The following is a 12,925-nucleotide window of genomic DNA, read 5'->3' as shown; positions in this document are numbered from 1 at the left end:
TGAACTGACAAAAGAGCAAATGATGACATTTGCTGTATGGAGTCTTTAAGAGCATTTACTGCAAAACACAAAGCTCGAGGTAGATCTGACAAGTCTTCCACAGACTCTCTTTGAGAAGGAACTATCCTGGAAACTCGTTTAATACGGTCTTTAAAAAACTGACAAACTCTTATAGCTGGCACTGCCGGTTGTATTGGAGACCCCGCAATAGCAAAGGAAGCTTTTAGCAAAGATTCCAACTTTTGATCAGATGGATCTTTAAAAACTTGGGCATTATTCACAGGACAAGTTAGGCTTTTCCTGTAGGTATACTCATTTTCCTATGAACTTTTCCTCCATAGGATACAAAAAAAAAACATTTGGGAGGAACAAAAATCCTATCAGGATGATCCCAATCAGCATACATTATCTGCTCCAAGAGCGGATTCAAGGGAAAAGCCTGAGGACTTTGAAAAGGGCACAATGAGCCCAAAGAGGAAAAAGACTTCAGACATTGCTAAGGGAGGTCATTTAAATCATTTTCTATTGGATTAAGAGACTGTATTAACAATCTTTGTGACTGAGAGACCGAGAATGACTCCTCAAATCCTGAACCCCCAGAAGTGAAAACCTCAGCTTGACCTTCTACAGAGTCATTTACAGCTACTTCTTCCACATCCTCTTCCCAATCCTAAACTAAAATGGGGGGGGGGCCCAGGTGAGGGGATCTATCACGTTTCCTCCTCCTTGTGATGCTGCAATCATGCCAGCAATTTTACCCTCAAGGCCGGCTAGCGCCGATGCCAAATCGTCCTTAGTGACGTAGGCTGAGACAGAAGCACTGGATGCGGCTACTTTGCCTGACAACCGTAATTGTTTCGATTGGCTAGACGCCTCTGGCCATTCAGGGGAGGTAAACACAGAGGAAGCACAACTGGGATCTTCTAATCCTAACGTTGGCACCATAGTGCCCCTTCCAGCTGTACCCCCACTCCTCTTTCGGGAGGACATTGCTCTAGGCAAGAAAACTTGAGGTACTAACTTTAGTGTACTCCAGGCTTGTGCCCAGCTATACAGCTTATCACACACAGCACTGTGTTATCCCAAAGTAACAGAAACGGTCTGTGCTTGTAAACATGCACCCACAATGACTCACGCACCCAGCTGCTGCTGCAGTGCTCTGCATCCCCTCCAGCCTTTGACAGAAGCTTGCGCGATGGGGACACTTCCTTAAAAGTCACGCCACTTGCACTGGTTACTGCGCATGTGCGACGTGCACGACCACATCCACATGCATGCAATCGCATCATGGCACGCCCCACACTTGTCTGTGCCTGTAAATGGTGAATATTTGTGGGCGCGCATACGATCCTTCGCCACAGAGACGCCATAGAGGGAGCTTCCTGACCTGGAGCCAGAGAGGGGACGAATGCGCGGGCGCTTGTGCGCCTAGGCGAAAACCTGCAAGCCAAACAACATGTGGAGACCTAAACATGGCACTTGGTTCTAGTTATTTTAAAAGGGACAGTGTATAAAATATTTTTTACAAATATTTTTAAAGTGGACTTTCCATTTCCGCCGCAGGATTCTGCTTAAAACAAGAACCCAAGCTTCACTCATCACGGGTTTTTGGCACTTGCCGACCATCAAGGACAGGGTCCCCTTGTTTTCAAGGGGCCACTCCCTTGGACCTGTAGAGCACCCTGCCGGAATGCCTTTGGGGTTGGTTTTTATCAAGGGTGTGGATCCCAGGGTCCAGTGCCTAAAAAAAAGGTCACATTACAGGCAAAGCCTGGTTTCTCCTTTACCGAGGCTTTTAGTCTTCCACTTTCGGATGGATCTAAATGCGAATCCCCTTCGATTCAAAGATCTTGATCGGGGTTTGTAGCATAATCTTCTTTATTCTTCTTTGGAAAAAACATGGAGAGCTTCTCCAATCCGTGACCATAAAACAAACTGAGGTACCTCCTGTATAGGAGGGGTTCTATAGCGGGGGACTTCCTGTCTTAAATGGTCGGCAGGGTCCATTCACCTATAGGTGGTGTATAACCCAGATAGTAATGAATATGGCTGCTCTGTGTCCCGTGATGTACGATAAAGAACGAGGGTTTGAGGGGTTTACTGCTGCCATAGACATGAAATCATAGACATGTCTTTTGGCCCATGTGTACAGCTGTCTGGTCCACAGAAGCCGGTCTCAATGTCAGAATACAATAGTACGGGGGGGGGGGGGGGGGAATCTGTGCACCAACATTGCTTGTGCTGGTATGACGATCTGTCATGTTTTTTTTTTTGCTCAGTCTGCTGGGTTCAACATACAAAAAAAAAAAAAAAAAAAACTGAGTGTGTGTACCCAGCTTAACAGATTGCAAAGTTGAGATGATCCTATGATTCTTTACCTGTTCATAGTTTACACACATGGCTGTGGGGAAGGTGTCAGCTGCCCATCTCAGGAGGTTGGCAGACTTCTCGGGGCTCATGTAAACCAGCACACACTCTGCCACAAGCAGCGTTGGTAGCCTGGAAATAAAGACAGAAAGATGATTTAAGGCAAAACTATCAACATGGCAAAAAGAACTTTCAGTTAAAGGGAGTGTGAAAAAGATGAATTGAGTTCATACAATTATATCTGTAAAAAGTTAGTAATCAACATGTTCGTCTTCTTCAGGGCTTGTGATGGCTATTCTCTGTGTGTGTCATAGTTTTTATGTGGCTAGTCTCTGTGAAAAGAATTTGAGGTGCATCAGCAAGACCTGAAGAACCCCAAAATGTGTTGGCTACCAACTTTTATTAAATCTAATTGTTGGAACCTGACTGATTCAACAATTCATCCATTAGGGCTCCATTTCTTCCTACACATTCACTCAAGTCTCTCAACAAAAAAGGGTAACTGGTCAAGCAGATTTATTTTTAAAGAGTAACTCCACTTTTGTTGATAAAAAAAAAAAACATCTGGGTGATCTATGTACATTACAAGGATTTATACAAACTTTGTTGCAAATTCCTATCTTTTGTGTCCATGTGAAGAATGAATCTGTATGGGAGTGGTTTTAGAATTATCAATCAGCTGCTGCACCTGCAGGACTCGAATGGGAAAAGCTGTATGATCTGCATCCCTTTAGGGAAAGATACGAGTTTCATACTTAGAACTTTAGTTCTGCTTTAACACCACCACCAAGCTACTAATTCCCTCTCTTGCTGCTGGCAGACCAAGTTATCTTACCATTGAGTGTCCACATCACCCCTCTCTCTCTCTCTCTCTCAATCCTTCCAATAGCTTATGTTCACCCAAAAAATAAAAATCCAAACAAAATACAGAGCCATTAACACCTGTGTACTGAGCTACATCACCCAAACTGTCCCCTTTGCTCCTCCCAAGACCTCCCGCTCTCCAGCCCCCTTGTCAGCTCCTCCCTTATGCAACTCCAGGACTTCTCCAGAGCCTTTCCCTTCTTATGAAACTCTGTACACCAATCGTCAGGTGGCATTTTGCTATAGGCCGGGAATGAAGTGGTTAAAAAGCAGGAGTAAACCCATCGATTTAACAGTTTAAAAAAAAAAACAGGAATGTCACTGTCACATTGGTTGGGCTCTCAACCATACAGTCAAACTATCCAATGGCTGGAGACACAACTGATCACACGTGCAGCATCATGGCAGCTGGAGATTAAACAGAGGCCAAGATGGCAGCTTACTTGGCTGAAAACGATAGGAGGGTTTACTTCCACTTTAACCTCAATAAAACTCTGTACCCATAGCGTATCTAAACAAATAGCAAATATGTAATGTATTGCAGTGTACTGGAATGTGGTGGCTTCGTTAATTTTCTTTTTTTTCAGGCTTTTTCCTTTGGTTTTCCCTGGTGATTCAGCCACTTACAAATTTCCAGTCCTAGGTTGCTCTTTTAATTTTGACTAAGAAACACCTCCCCCTCTCATCTTAAATACATAGAGGGGTGTGGCTTTGTAGCTCACAGAAGGTAGCTGGGAAAGTTGATAACTTTGTGTAAGACTTTAGTTCAGTTCACTTCACAGATCTAAGGACACTGGATTCCAGGCATGCTCCATACAGGTGCTTTTATATTCCTGCAGAACATGCACCTATCCTTAAAATAGAAAATAAATGCTGCCACTGCATCCTAGCTGCAAAATAATTTTTTGTTCCTGGGTGCAGGTATCCTTTAAGAAGAAAGTGGAAAATGAACAGAGTGATGGGGAACTAAAGGGAAGATGAGAATGTACAGCTAATGAAAGGAGCATTTAAGTGAACCTGTTGACTTGCATAGGCTAAGCACTGGTTCACAGAGATAGAAGAGAAGCGGAAATCTCGTTCAGCAATAAAAATCTTGTGTTTGATTTGTTTAAGTTCCCAGCTCTACCAGGGAAGCAGTTTATGTATTTCATGCCATTAGTGAAAGTTATGACTAAGGGCTAAGAGCGTTAAACGCATCGACTTAGCTGGTAGAGCTGTCTTAGTGTCTTTTTATTACTACAGCCAATAAAACATACAAGATTTTTATTGATAAACGGGAGTGTCACCACTTCTCTTCTATCTCTGTGACATTTGCGGCTGAGGACTGAGCTAGCACCCGGGATTTCAGCAGTATTAGGATTGTCCAACTGAAACAGTGTGCATCTACTAGAAGGCAGTGCTGTATTTTGGCCTAGGCCAACAAGGCCCAGGCCTAGGGCAGCACTTTGCAGGGGGGCAGCAAAAAAGCCACCCCCCTCCACCTGAGACTCTATTGGCCACTGGTTGCTAGGGCCGCCTCTCTCACCCCCCTCTCTCTCGCCTCCCCCTCTCTCTCTCTCACCCCCTCTCTCTTTCTCTAATCCCCCCTCTCTCTCATCCCCCCTCCCTCTCTCTCATCCCCCCTCTCTCGCTCTCTCTCACCCCCCCTCTCCCTCTCATCCCCCCCTCTCTCTCTCTCATCTCCCTCTCTCATCCCCCCTCTCTCTCTCACCCCCCACCTCTCTCACATCCCCCACCTCTCACATCCCCCCTCTCTCACATCCCCCCTCTCTCTCACTCCCATCTCTCTCTCTTACCCCCCTCTCATCCTCTCACTCTCTGATCCCCCCTCCCTCTCTCTTTCTCTCACCTCCCTCTCTCTCACCCCCCTCTTTTATCCCCCACTTCTCCCTCCCTCACCCACCCCCCCTCTCTCTCCCACCCCCCTCTCACCCCCCCTCTCGTGAGATCTCAGGGGTTCATGCTGGGACTTGTAGTCCTTCAATTTTGGAGGAAGTCACATCCGTTAAAAAAGGAGCGGGGCAAATTTACATGGGGGAGGGGGGGCGACCAATTTTAGTCTTGCCTAAGGCAGCACAAAACCAAAATACACCACTGTTCCTTCCCTATAGGAAACAGGATCACATTAGGATAACATTAAGGTACATGGTGTGTGTTAAATTCTAGGCTTTCCTTTTTAAATAGACACCTTACTGTGGGTCCATGCCAACTTTCTTTAGCTTCTCCTCCATGTCCTTCAGGTTTCTCAAATCTGCCCCCATGATGGAGTATCGCGAGGAGTCAAGGCTGTGAGCATCTATGGAAGAATCAAACAGAAGTATCTGTTGTAAAAGCTTTTGAAGAATGGCCACAGACTGGCATTAACCTCTTAGGCAGCTGATGGAGATCAGAAATCTATGACCCACAAGCCCTTTCAGTGTGCCATTGACAGACTATGGAAAATGATACACATACACGGGCTTGCCAACAACTGTTTCTCCACCAAGTACTAAGTCATGTTTTGCTTGGGGATCAAATACTTATTTTACTCACTGAACTGCAACTCAATTCATATCATTTGTATCATGTGTTTTTTCTGGATTTCTGGTTGATATTTTTTCTCTATAATTAAAAAATACACCTATGATAAAAATTATAGACCCTTCATTTCTTTGTAAGTGGGCAAACTTAAAAAATCTGCAATAATTTTTTTTCCCTCGGTACAAGTAATTTTTTTATATTTTATAAATTTGCAAAGATTTTAAACAAACTTCTTTCAGGTTGTCATTCTGGAGTATTGTTTGAAGAATTTTGAGGAAAATAATGAATTTAATCGATCTTGGATTAAGGCTGTAACATAAAATGTGGAAAAGGTGAAGTGCTGTGAATACTTTCCAGATGCACTGTATAAACTTGCAGCTATCAAACCTAGAAGCAGGAATCAATAGATTAGGGGCCGCATCATGGTACAGCGTATGTGCAAATGCATCCTTATTATCTCATGCTTTGCTCTCCACTGCAAACTTCAGAAGTAAAATAAACACAAAAAATCAGTTATGTGTTTTATTACCCTTCTGTATACGAATATTGGTGCAACATACTTCTAAAACCGGGAAAAATATATTCCCACCATACAGACAACAAACAGGCGCACGCAGTACACTCATTATAATGTGGCTTTTTGAACCTACAATCTTAGGGTAGAATGTGAAAAATGAAAGAGTTGAGCAAAGTGCATGGTCCCTGAAGCAATTTACACCTTTCCCCTTGATATGAGCATTTTACAATGGGCCAATTTAAGTTGATAAAATAAGTGGTGAAGTTTATGAGCGGTTGTAATCATAATCTGTTATACAGTGTTGTACATGGTTGGCCATCTATAAAAAAGGTAGAAAGTTTAGAGTGAAAGCAACACCGTGTCTCGGCTTAATGAAAACTGAATATGGAAGCTTTTAAAACACGGTAAAATGTGTCAATCATCAGATCTAATTCTAAAATCCTGGATCTAAAATCCAGACAATTTTTTTTTTCTGCAATAGCCACAGGTGAAATAAGTTACCTCTAAGGCATGCTGGGTAAATAGATTAGATAGATTTAGATAGATTTAGATTAGGTCCAGGAAGCTGCAGTGGTTTGCTGCAGCTGGAGGGCATATGTGCACCATCCAGCCCCGCTGACTGCAGCCTATGAAACTGTATGAGAGTTTGACAGCTGCTGGAAGGTGCACTTAGCAGGACTTCCATTTAGGGCAGTATGAGCCCAGGTACAAATGCATGGAGTGCAGATTCCATGATCTCCGGGCATCTGTCCCTGGGCGCATACTGCCCTAAAAACATACATACCTCTGTCCAACTGCAGCAGCTGTCAGAACCTTAGAGTTCAATAGGCTGCCAGCAGCGGGCTGGATGGGGCGCCCATGCCCTGCAGCCACAGTGAATTGCTGGAGCCTCACATGCTAGGGCTAAACGCCCAGCGTGCATGAGGCCAAATACTGACTATCCTATGCCTGGGTGGCTGCCGATTACTGTATATACATATTATATATCTTAGTTTCATTAATCTTGCTTACTACAGGCAGCGTTCCTCTTCAAGAGCAGAGATCTGCAGGTCTAGTAAAGTGAAGGATTCTATCATTCACTCCCTTTCCGCTCTCTGTGCATTCACAAAGAGCTTTGCATTCTTTTTAGAGAACACAAGGCATTCTATGAATAGAAGATGGGGCACAAATGACAGGATCTCCCCTTGCATTCTGTGAAAATAATGCAATCCTTTTTGTGAATGGACGAGAAGAGAGGAAAGGGGGAGTGACCAACACCCACACTGTACCAGATTCTGAAACTCAGCTGTGGCACCAGAACAAGAGCCTTGACTGTAATATCAAGGTAAAAATGATTTACAATAATCAGCAGCCAGCCAGGCATGAGATAGTGAGCATTAAAGGTCATTTATTTCACTTGGGGTTATTGCAAAATAAAACAAAAAAAAGTTTTTCCCCTGGAGTTCCTCTTTAAATGCAGACACACTAAATAATGTGTATGTGCAAAACTTTCACTGTATTTATTACCTCTCACAGTGACCACACTACACCCTCCGAAAATGCCTCTAGCTGCTTTTCTCTCCAGAAGGACAGAGCCATCTTTGTTCAGGCATCATCAAGGATCATCATATACTTTCAGGACTGAGATACTGGCTCGGCAAAAATAGAGTCATGGCAATCCTGGTGCCTGTGAAGTTACAGGCTTGATTTCCAAATGTCTGTTGAAGATCAGCCCCTGCTGCAGCTTCTCTCTTTGTGACTTGCTAAGAAGTTGCACTGTACAGTCTGTATGGAGAGGAAACTGCAAAAATGTTTTCCTCCTGTCTCCAGCAGACTGATGACATCTCAGCATAAGAAAAGTTACTGAACTGGAGCTAAAAGACTGATTTTATTGATAAAACATGGAGGATACACTTTCTGCATTCTGTGATAGGTCACATATTTATTCATACTGTCAGATATTTATTCATGCTGACAGGTCACTGGTGGGGCATTATTCACTGTTCCAATCCACACCTCAGAAATTGCTTCAAACTTCAGGTCATCACCCTTAAGCTTTGGCACAGTATTAGGACACAGTATGCAGAATTCATTCTTCTGTCAGTCTGGCACAATCAGGCTAAGAGAGGGATTGCAGCAGCATAAGCCAAATCGGGCATTACTGCAAAGTGAGTGCCTCCATACCAACATGTTTCAGGTACTGCAGTGTTTAGGCAGAAAAGCAAGGACCCCTACCAGTGTGGCATTCTTCATTGACAGTGTTGTGAGCAGAACTACAAAAATTCTAACAGTAAAAAGTTTGCATATCTGTACTTTAGCTTAGTATTTAGCTGCCTAACTAGACTTAGATACAACAACATAAACCAAACTTGTTCTTAGCCCATTCAGGAGAAAGCAACAGCTGTGCTTTAATCTCTCTTCCCAGCATGTACTTACCTTTTTCTCCAGGATCCATTGTGGGCCAGGAGGCAAAACACAAACTTTGGGTATGAAGGAGCATGTAACCCACATCATGTGACAGCAGTGGGCCAATCAGCACTACAACACGAGCAGTCTACAGCCCAAACAAAGCTACAATTCCAACTAACTTGTAGCTTACACAGGGTTCTGCTTTCACTGCTGCTGGCAATACAGAAGGAGCAAAAGAAGAAAGCATGTGCTGCCTGGGAAGGGGGCATTAAAAGTGAACTTGTTTTGATTTGCATTTCACTGACAATCAAAATACACTAAAGCTGGAGAGTGCAAAATTATGCTCACTTCTGCATAGAAACCAATCAGCTTCCAGGTTTTCTTGTCAAAGTCTAATTAAAGCGGAGTTCCACCCTAAAAACTATCTTTGCACCGTCCGCTAGCTTAGATGAACCTGAAAAAGAATTGGATAATTAAAAATTGTTTCACTTACCTTGTTTTTAATGAAAATATACTTACCTTCCTTCCTCTTCCTCCCTCTGCGGCCGCGGCCCACGACATCACTTCCTCCTTGCATTGACTCCTGGGAGATGAGCGTCATCGATTCCAGGAGTCAATGCGCCTGCACCCGAGTCACTCGTCACTTCCGATGCAGGTGCGTCATTCCCTACTGAACAGCTTCTGGGCATGCACCGGAAGTGACGAGCAGGGCATTCTGGGACTCCAACGTCACCGAAGAGGACACGCCCCGGCTTCAGCTGCACACACCTGAGATGGCAGCGCTGAACAAGACATTTTCAAGGTAAGTATTTCTTCTTACAGGTAAGTGAAACAGGACAGTTCAGAGGCTATCGTTGCTTAAATTCACTAGCCCTGACTGTCCCGCGGGTATTTTTAGCTTAAAAACTCTGCTTTAAACAAGCTCAGGTTGGAAGCTGACTGGCTACCTTGCACAGCTGCGCCAGACTGAGTGCACCAGTTTTAGTAAATCTACCCCACTGTAACAAACAATACAGTGACTATACAATGAGATGGAAAGTGGAATTAATGGACTGCAAAACTCACCACGGGATGAAGTCTGCAAGGTCCCTCACTAGCACTAGCCGTTTTGGTTCGCCGATAGGGAATGAAATAGAGTTGACCATAGATGTTTTTTTTTTTTTTTTTGCTAGCTGACCAGTTTTTTTTTTGGTTTTCTCATTCACACAGTCAGGGTAGATAGAGATTGCCTCCAGTGTGCTATTGTATTCTGGCAGTAGGGCACCTACACTGTGCCAAAGGTACCAATAATGGCCGACAATAAAATTGAAATTTATATAAATTCATATTAAAAAGTCAGACAAAAATACAATGATATATAAAAATATATGCATTTTTTTTAAAAACTGTAATTATCAGGGTTTCAGCCAAGTCTAGCCTGAATTTTCGATTTCAGTACCAACATTTTCACCACCTCTAGAAAATATTGTACTCACTATGCCCTGACAGACTTGATGGTTATCGTCTCTTCTTTCCTCATGCATAGACAGTGTGTGAGGAAAGGGGAGCCAATAACCAGCAAGTCTGTTTACATCTGTGTGAGCTGTGACTGGACACAGCTAATCATATGTTAAAGGGTCGTTGTGATTGGCCCTTTACTCTGATCTGTGATGAGCTGTGTCCAAGGCACACAGCAATCACAAACACTTCCTTAGGTGTGCCCCAGGGGATGTCCAGGAATGCCCTCCCAAATCAGGCCAACATATTCCATGCAGGACGTGGTAACCTTTACAAGCAGACCCGAACAAAATAATGGGGTGGGCAACTACATGGCAGATGAGGTTTAATGTTGAAAAATGTAAGGTGATGCACTTGGGTGTCAGAAATACGAACGCAAGTTACTCGCTGGGGGGGGGGGGGGGGGACCTCTGGGTGAATCCAAGATGGAAAAGGACCTTGGGGTCCTAGTGGACAACAGGCTTGGAAGTGGCATGCAATGCCAAGCCACTGCAAGCAAAGCCAACAGAATGTTGGCATTTATAAAAAAAAAAAAAAAAAATTCTCCCACTTTGATTATTCTCCCACTTTACAAGACTCTGGTCCAGCCACATTTTGAATATGCCGTCTAGTTCTGGGCACCGGTCCTCAGAAAGGATGTACCAGAACTGGAGAGAGTACAGGGGAGGGCAACATGATAATCAGGGGTATGGAGGACATCAGCTATGAGGAAAGACTACAAGCACTGAACTTATTCTCTCTGGGGAAGAGACGCTTGAGAGGGGATAGGATATCAATGTACAAATACTGTACTGGTGACCATAGCATAAGGAACACACTTTTCAGAGTAAGGGAATTCAATAAGACACGTGGCCACTCACTAAAACTAGAAGAAAAACGGTTTCATCTTAAACTACGTAAGGGGTTCTTTACTGTCAGAGCAGTAAGGATGTGGAATTCTCTTCCACAAGCAGTGGTAACAGGGAGCATTGATAGTTTTTTAAACTATTAGATGGACACCTTAAAGACTACAACATAAAGGGGTATACAATGTACAGTTAGCAGCAAACACACACACACACACACACACACATTATGGGATAAAGTGGATGGACTGATGTCTTTTTTCAACCTCACTAACTAAGTAACTGGAGAGCAGCACTGTAGCCATATATCTGCTTTGGCGCGGTAGGGAACTGATTAAAGTAAAGTTGTCATGAAAAAAGTATGGGGGCTTCCATTGCTTACTTACCTCTGAAAATGCTAGTTACCTGGCTTCTATGCTGCCCCACTGTGATTTAGAATGTATTAATGTCAGACATCTTTTTCCAATGAAGAAAAAAAGTATCCAAGAGGTGCTGAGACTTTGATGTGAGTTTGTACAAAGTAGTGAGAGCTTTCTGTCCGAGGTTAAGCTGTTCACAACACACAAAGTTACCACCAGGGGGTACCCCAGCAGGTGCCCAGAAAAAAAAAAACATGCACTAATAGATGAAGCACCAGACCAAAGAATAAAGCTCTATTTTGAGTCAATTCTAAGCTCTTAACTGAAGCACCGATGAAGAGGGGGGATGGTTTATTTTGACCCCCAAAAAGCGTTGGTTGTTTTTTAGTATATACTTATAAATTCATTTGGACTCTGGAAACCAATATATATTCAATAATGTACTCACCTATCAGCAGGGAGTCCCCATTGTGGGTTTCCATTATTGGCTTGGACAGAGGTGGTTTTGACCTGTTAAAACAAAGATAACATTAAAATCAGTCAGAATTGCCAGTTGATGAGGCCCTGATTGGACATTTTGTGTTAGCAGAGAAAAATGATATTGAAATAACATGTGTCTTTACTGAAGTCTGTTTGCGGGGGTGTAAATCCTACAGGCCAGTATGTAGCAAAAAAAAAAAAAAAAAAAAAATCACTTCAACTCCAAAGTTAGAACTCCGGCAATGTGCACATGTCTATATAGGCAAGAAGGAACTCATTGCTTTGTGGTTCATTGGTGGAAGGCCTTCAAGGATAACTAGTATTCTCATACACAGCGGATAATGTTGATGTTCAAGTAAAGGTTTAGGTTAGGTTTAAAGGTCAGGTGAAGGGGTATCTTCAGAGTACAGTTAAATTGCTGGGGGAGGGCAGATCAGTATTTCACAGCAGCACTAGAAGAGGGTCAGCTTTTCAAATCAATCAGAGCTTTATTGGTTGCATAGTTTTGTTAGTTTACCATAGAAAACAAGAAGAATCAGCACAGGGATGACCCCCATCAATAAACTGCTGCCAATTTACTGTGCAATCACAGGCTGGGACCAGGCTTGATTACTTAACAGCAGTGTATTCTACAGAAAACGTCAAAGACCTGGCTGTGCTGTCTGCACAGGTAACGGATTCACAAGACTGGCTAAACAGAATTACAAATACTTTCACAAGTAAAACATTACAGTACATATTTCATCTGTGCATTTGGCTTTTTGCTTTGAATTCCACCATAGCATTAAGTTGAGGTTTAAGCCGGCCATACATGGAACGAAATCCGGCTAATTCAGCAGGGACCAGCCGAATTTCAATCCATGTATGGGCAGGATGATTGTACCCAAATCAATCGACTTGAGCACAAGCAGCCTGTTGGATTTTTCAATGTGCAATTCACAATCAAATAAATAAATCACCGGGACCGGATGGCTTGTACCCGAGGGTTCTTAAAAAGCTCAGCCAGGTGATTGCCAGACCATTATTCTTGATCTTTAAGGATAGTTTACAGACGGGTATGGTGCCAGCTGATTGGAAAAAAAGCCAAC

The 12,925-nt window shown here is 43.3% G+C and overlaps 1 protein-coding gene across 2 annotated transcripts in view; it reads right to left on the bottom strand.

Annotated features, from left to right (window-relative positions):
* Positions 1–12,925, bottom strand: part of LCMT1 (leucine carboxyl methyltransferase 1) — a 75,594-nt gene that overhangs the window by 30,867 nt on the left and 31,802 nt on the right. For both annotated transcript variants that reach the window (XM_082260975.1, XM_082260974.1), the window contains exons 5-7: positions 11,806–11,867; positions 5,425–5,527; positions 2,379–2,499 (exon numbers count right to left, since the gene is read on the bottom strand). In XM_082260975.1, the coding sequence (XP_082117101.1) occupies positions 2,379–2,499; positions 5,425–5,527; positions 11,806–11,867 (286 nt within the window). The remainder of the gene's footprint in view (positions 1–2,378; positions 2,500–5,424; positions 5,528–11,805; positions 11,868–12,925) is intronic.

This window comes from Pelophylax lessonae (genome assembly GCF_965119305.1).
Source record: "Pelophylax lessonae genome assembly, chromosome: 6".
Taxonomy (NCBI): Eukaryota; Metazoa; Chordata; class Amphibia; order Anura; family Ranidae; genus Pelophylax; species Pelophylax lessonae.
Note: the sequence above shows the minus strand (reverse complement) of the source record. Positions and strands in the feature narration are given on the sequence as shown.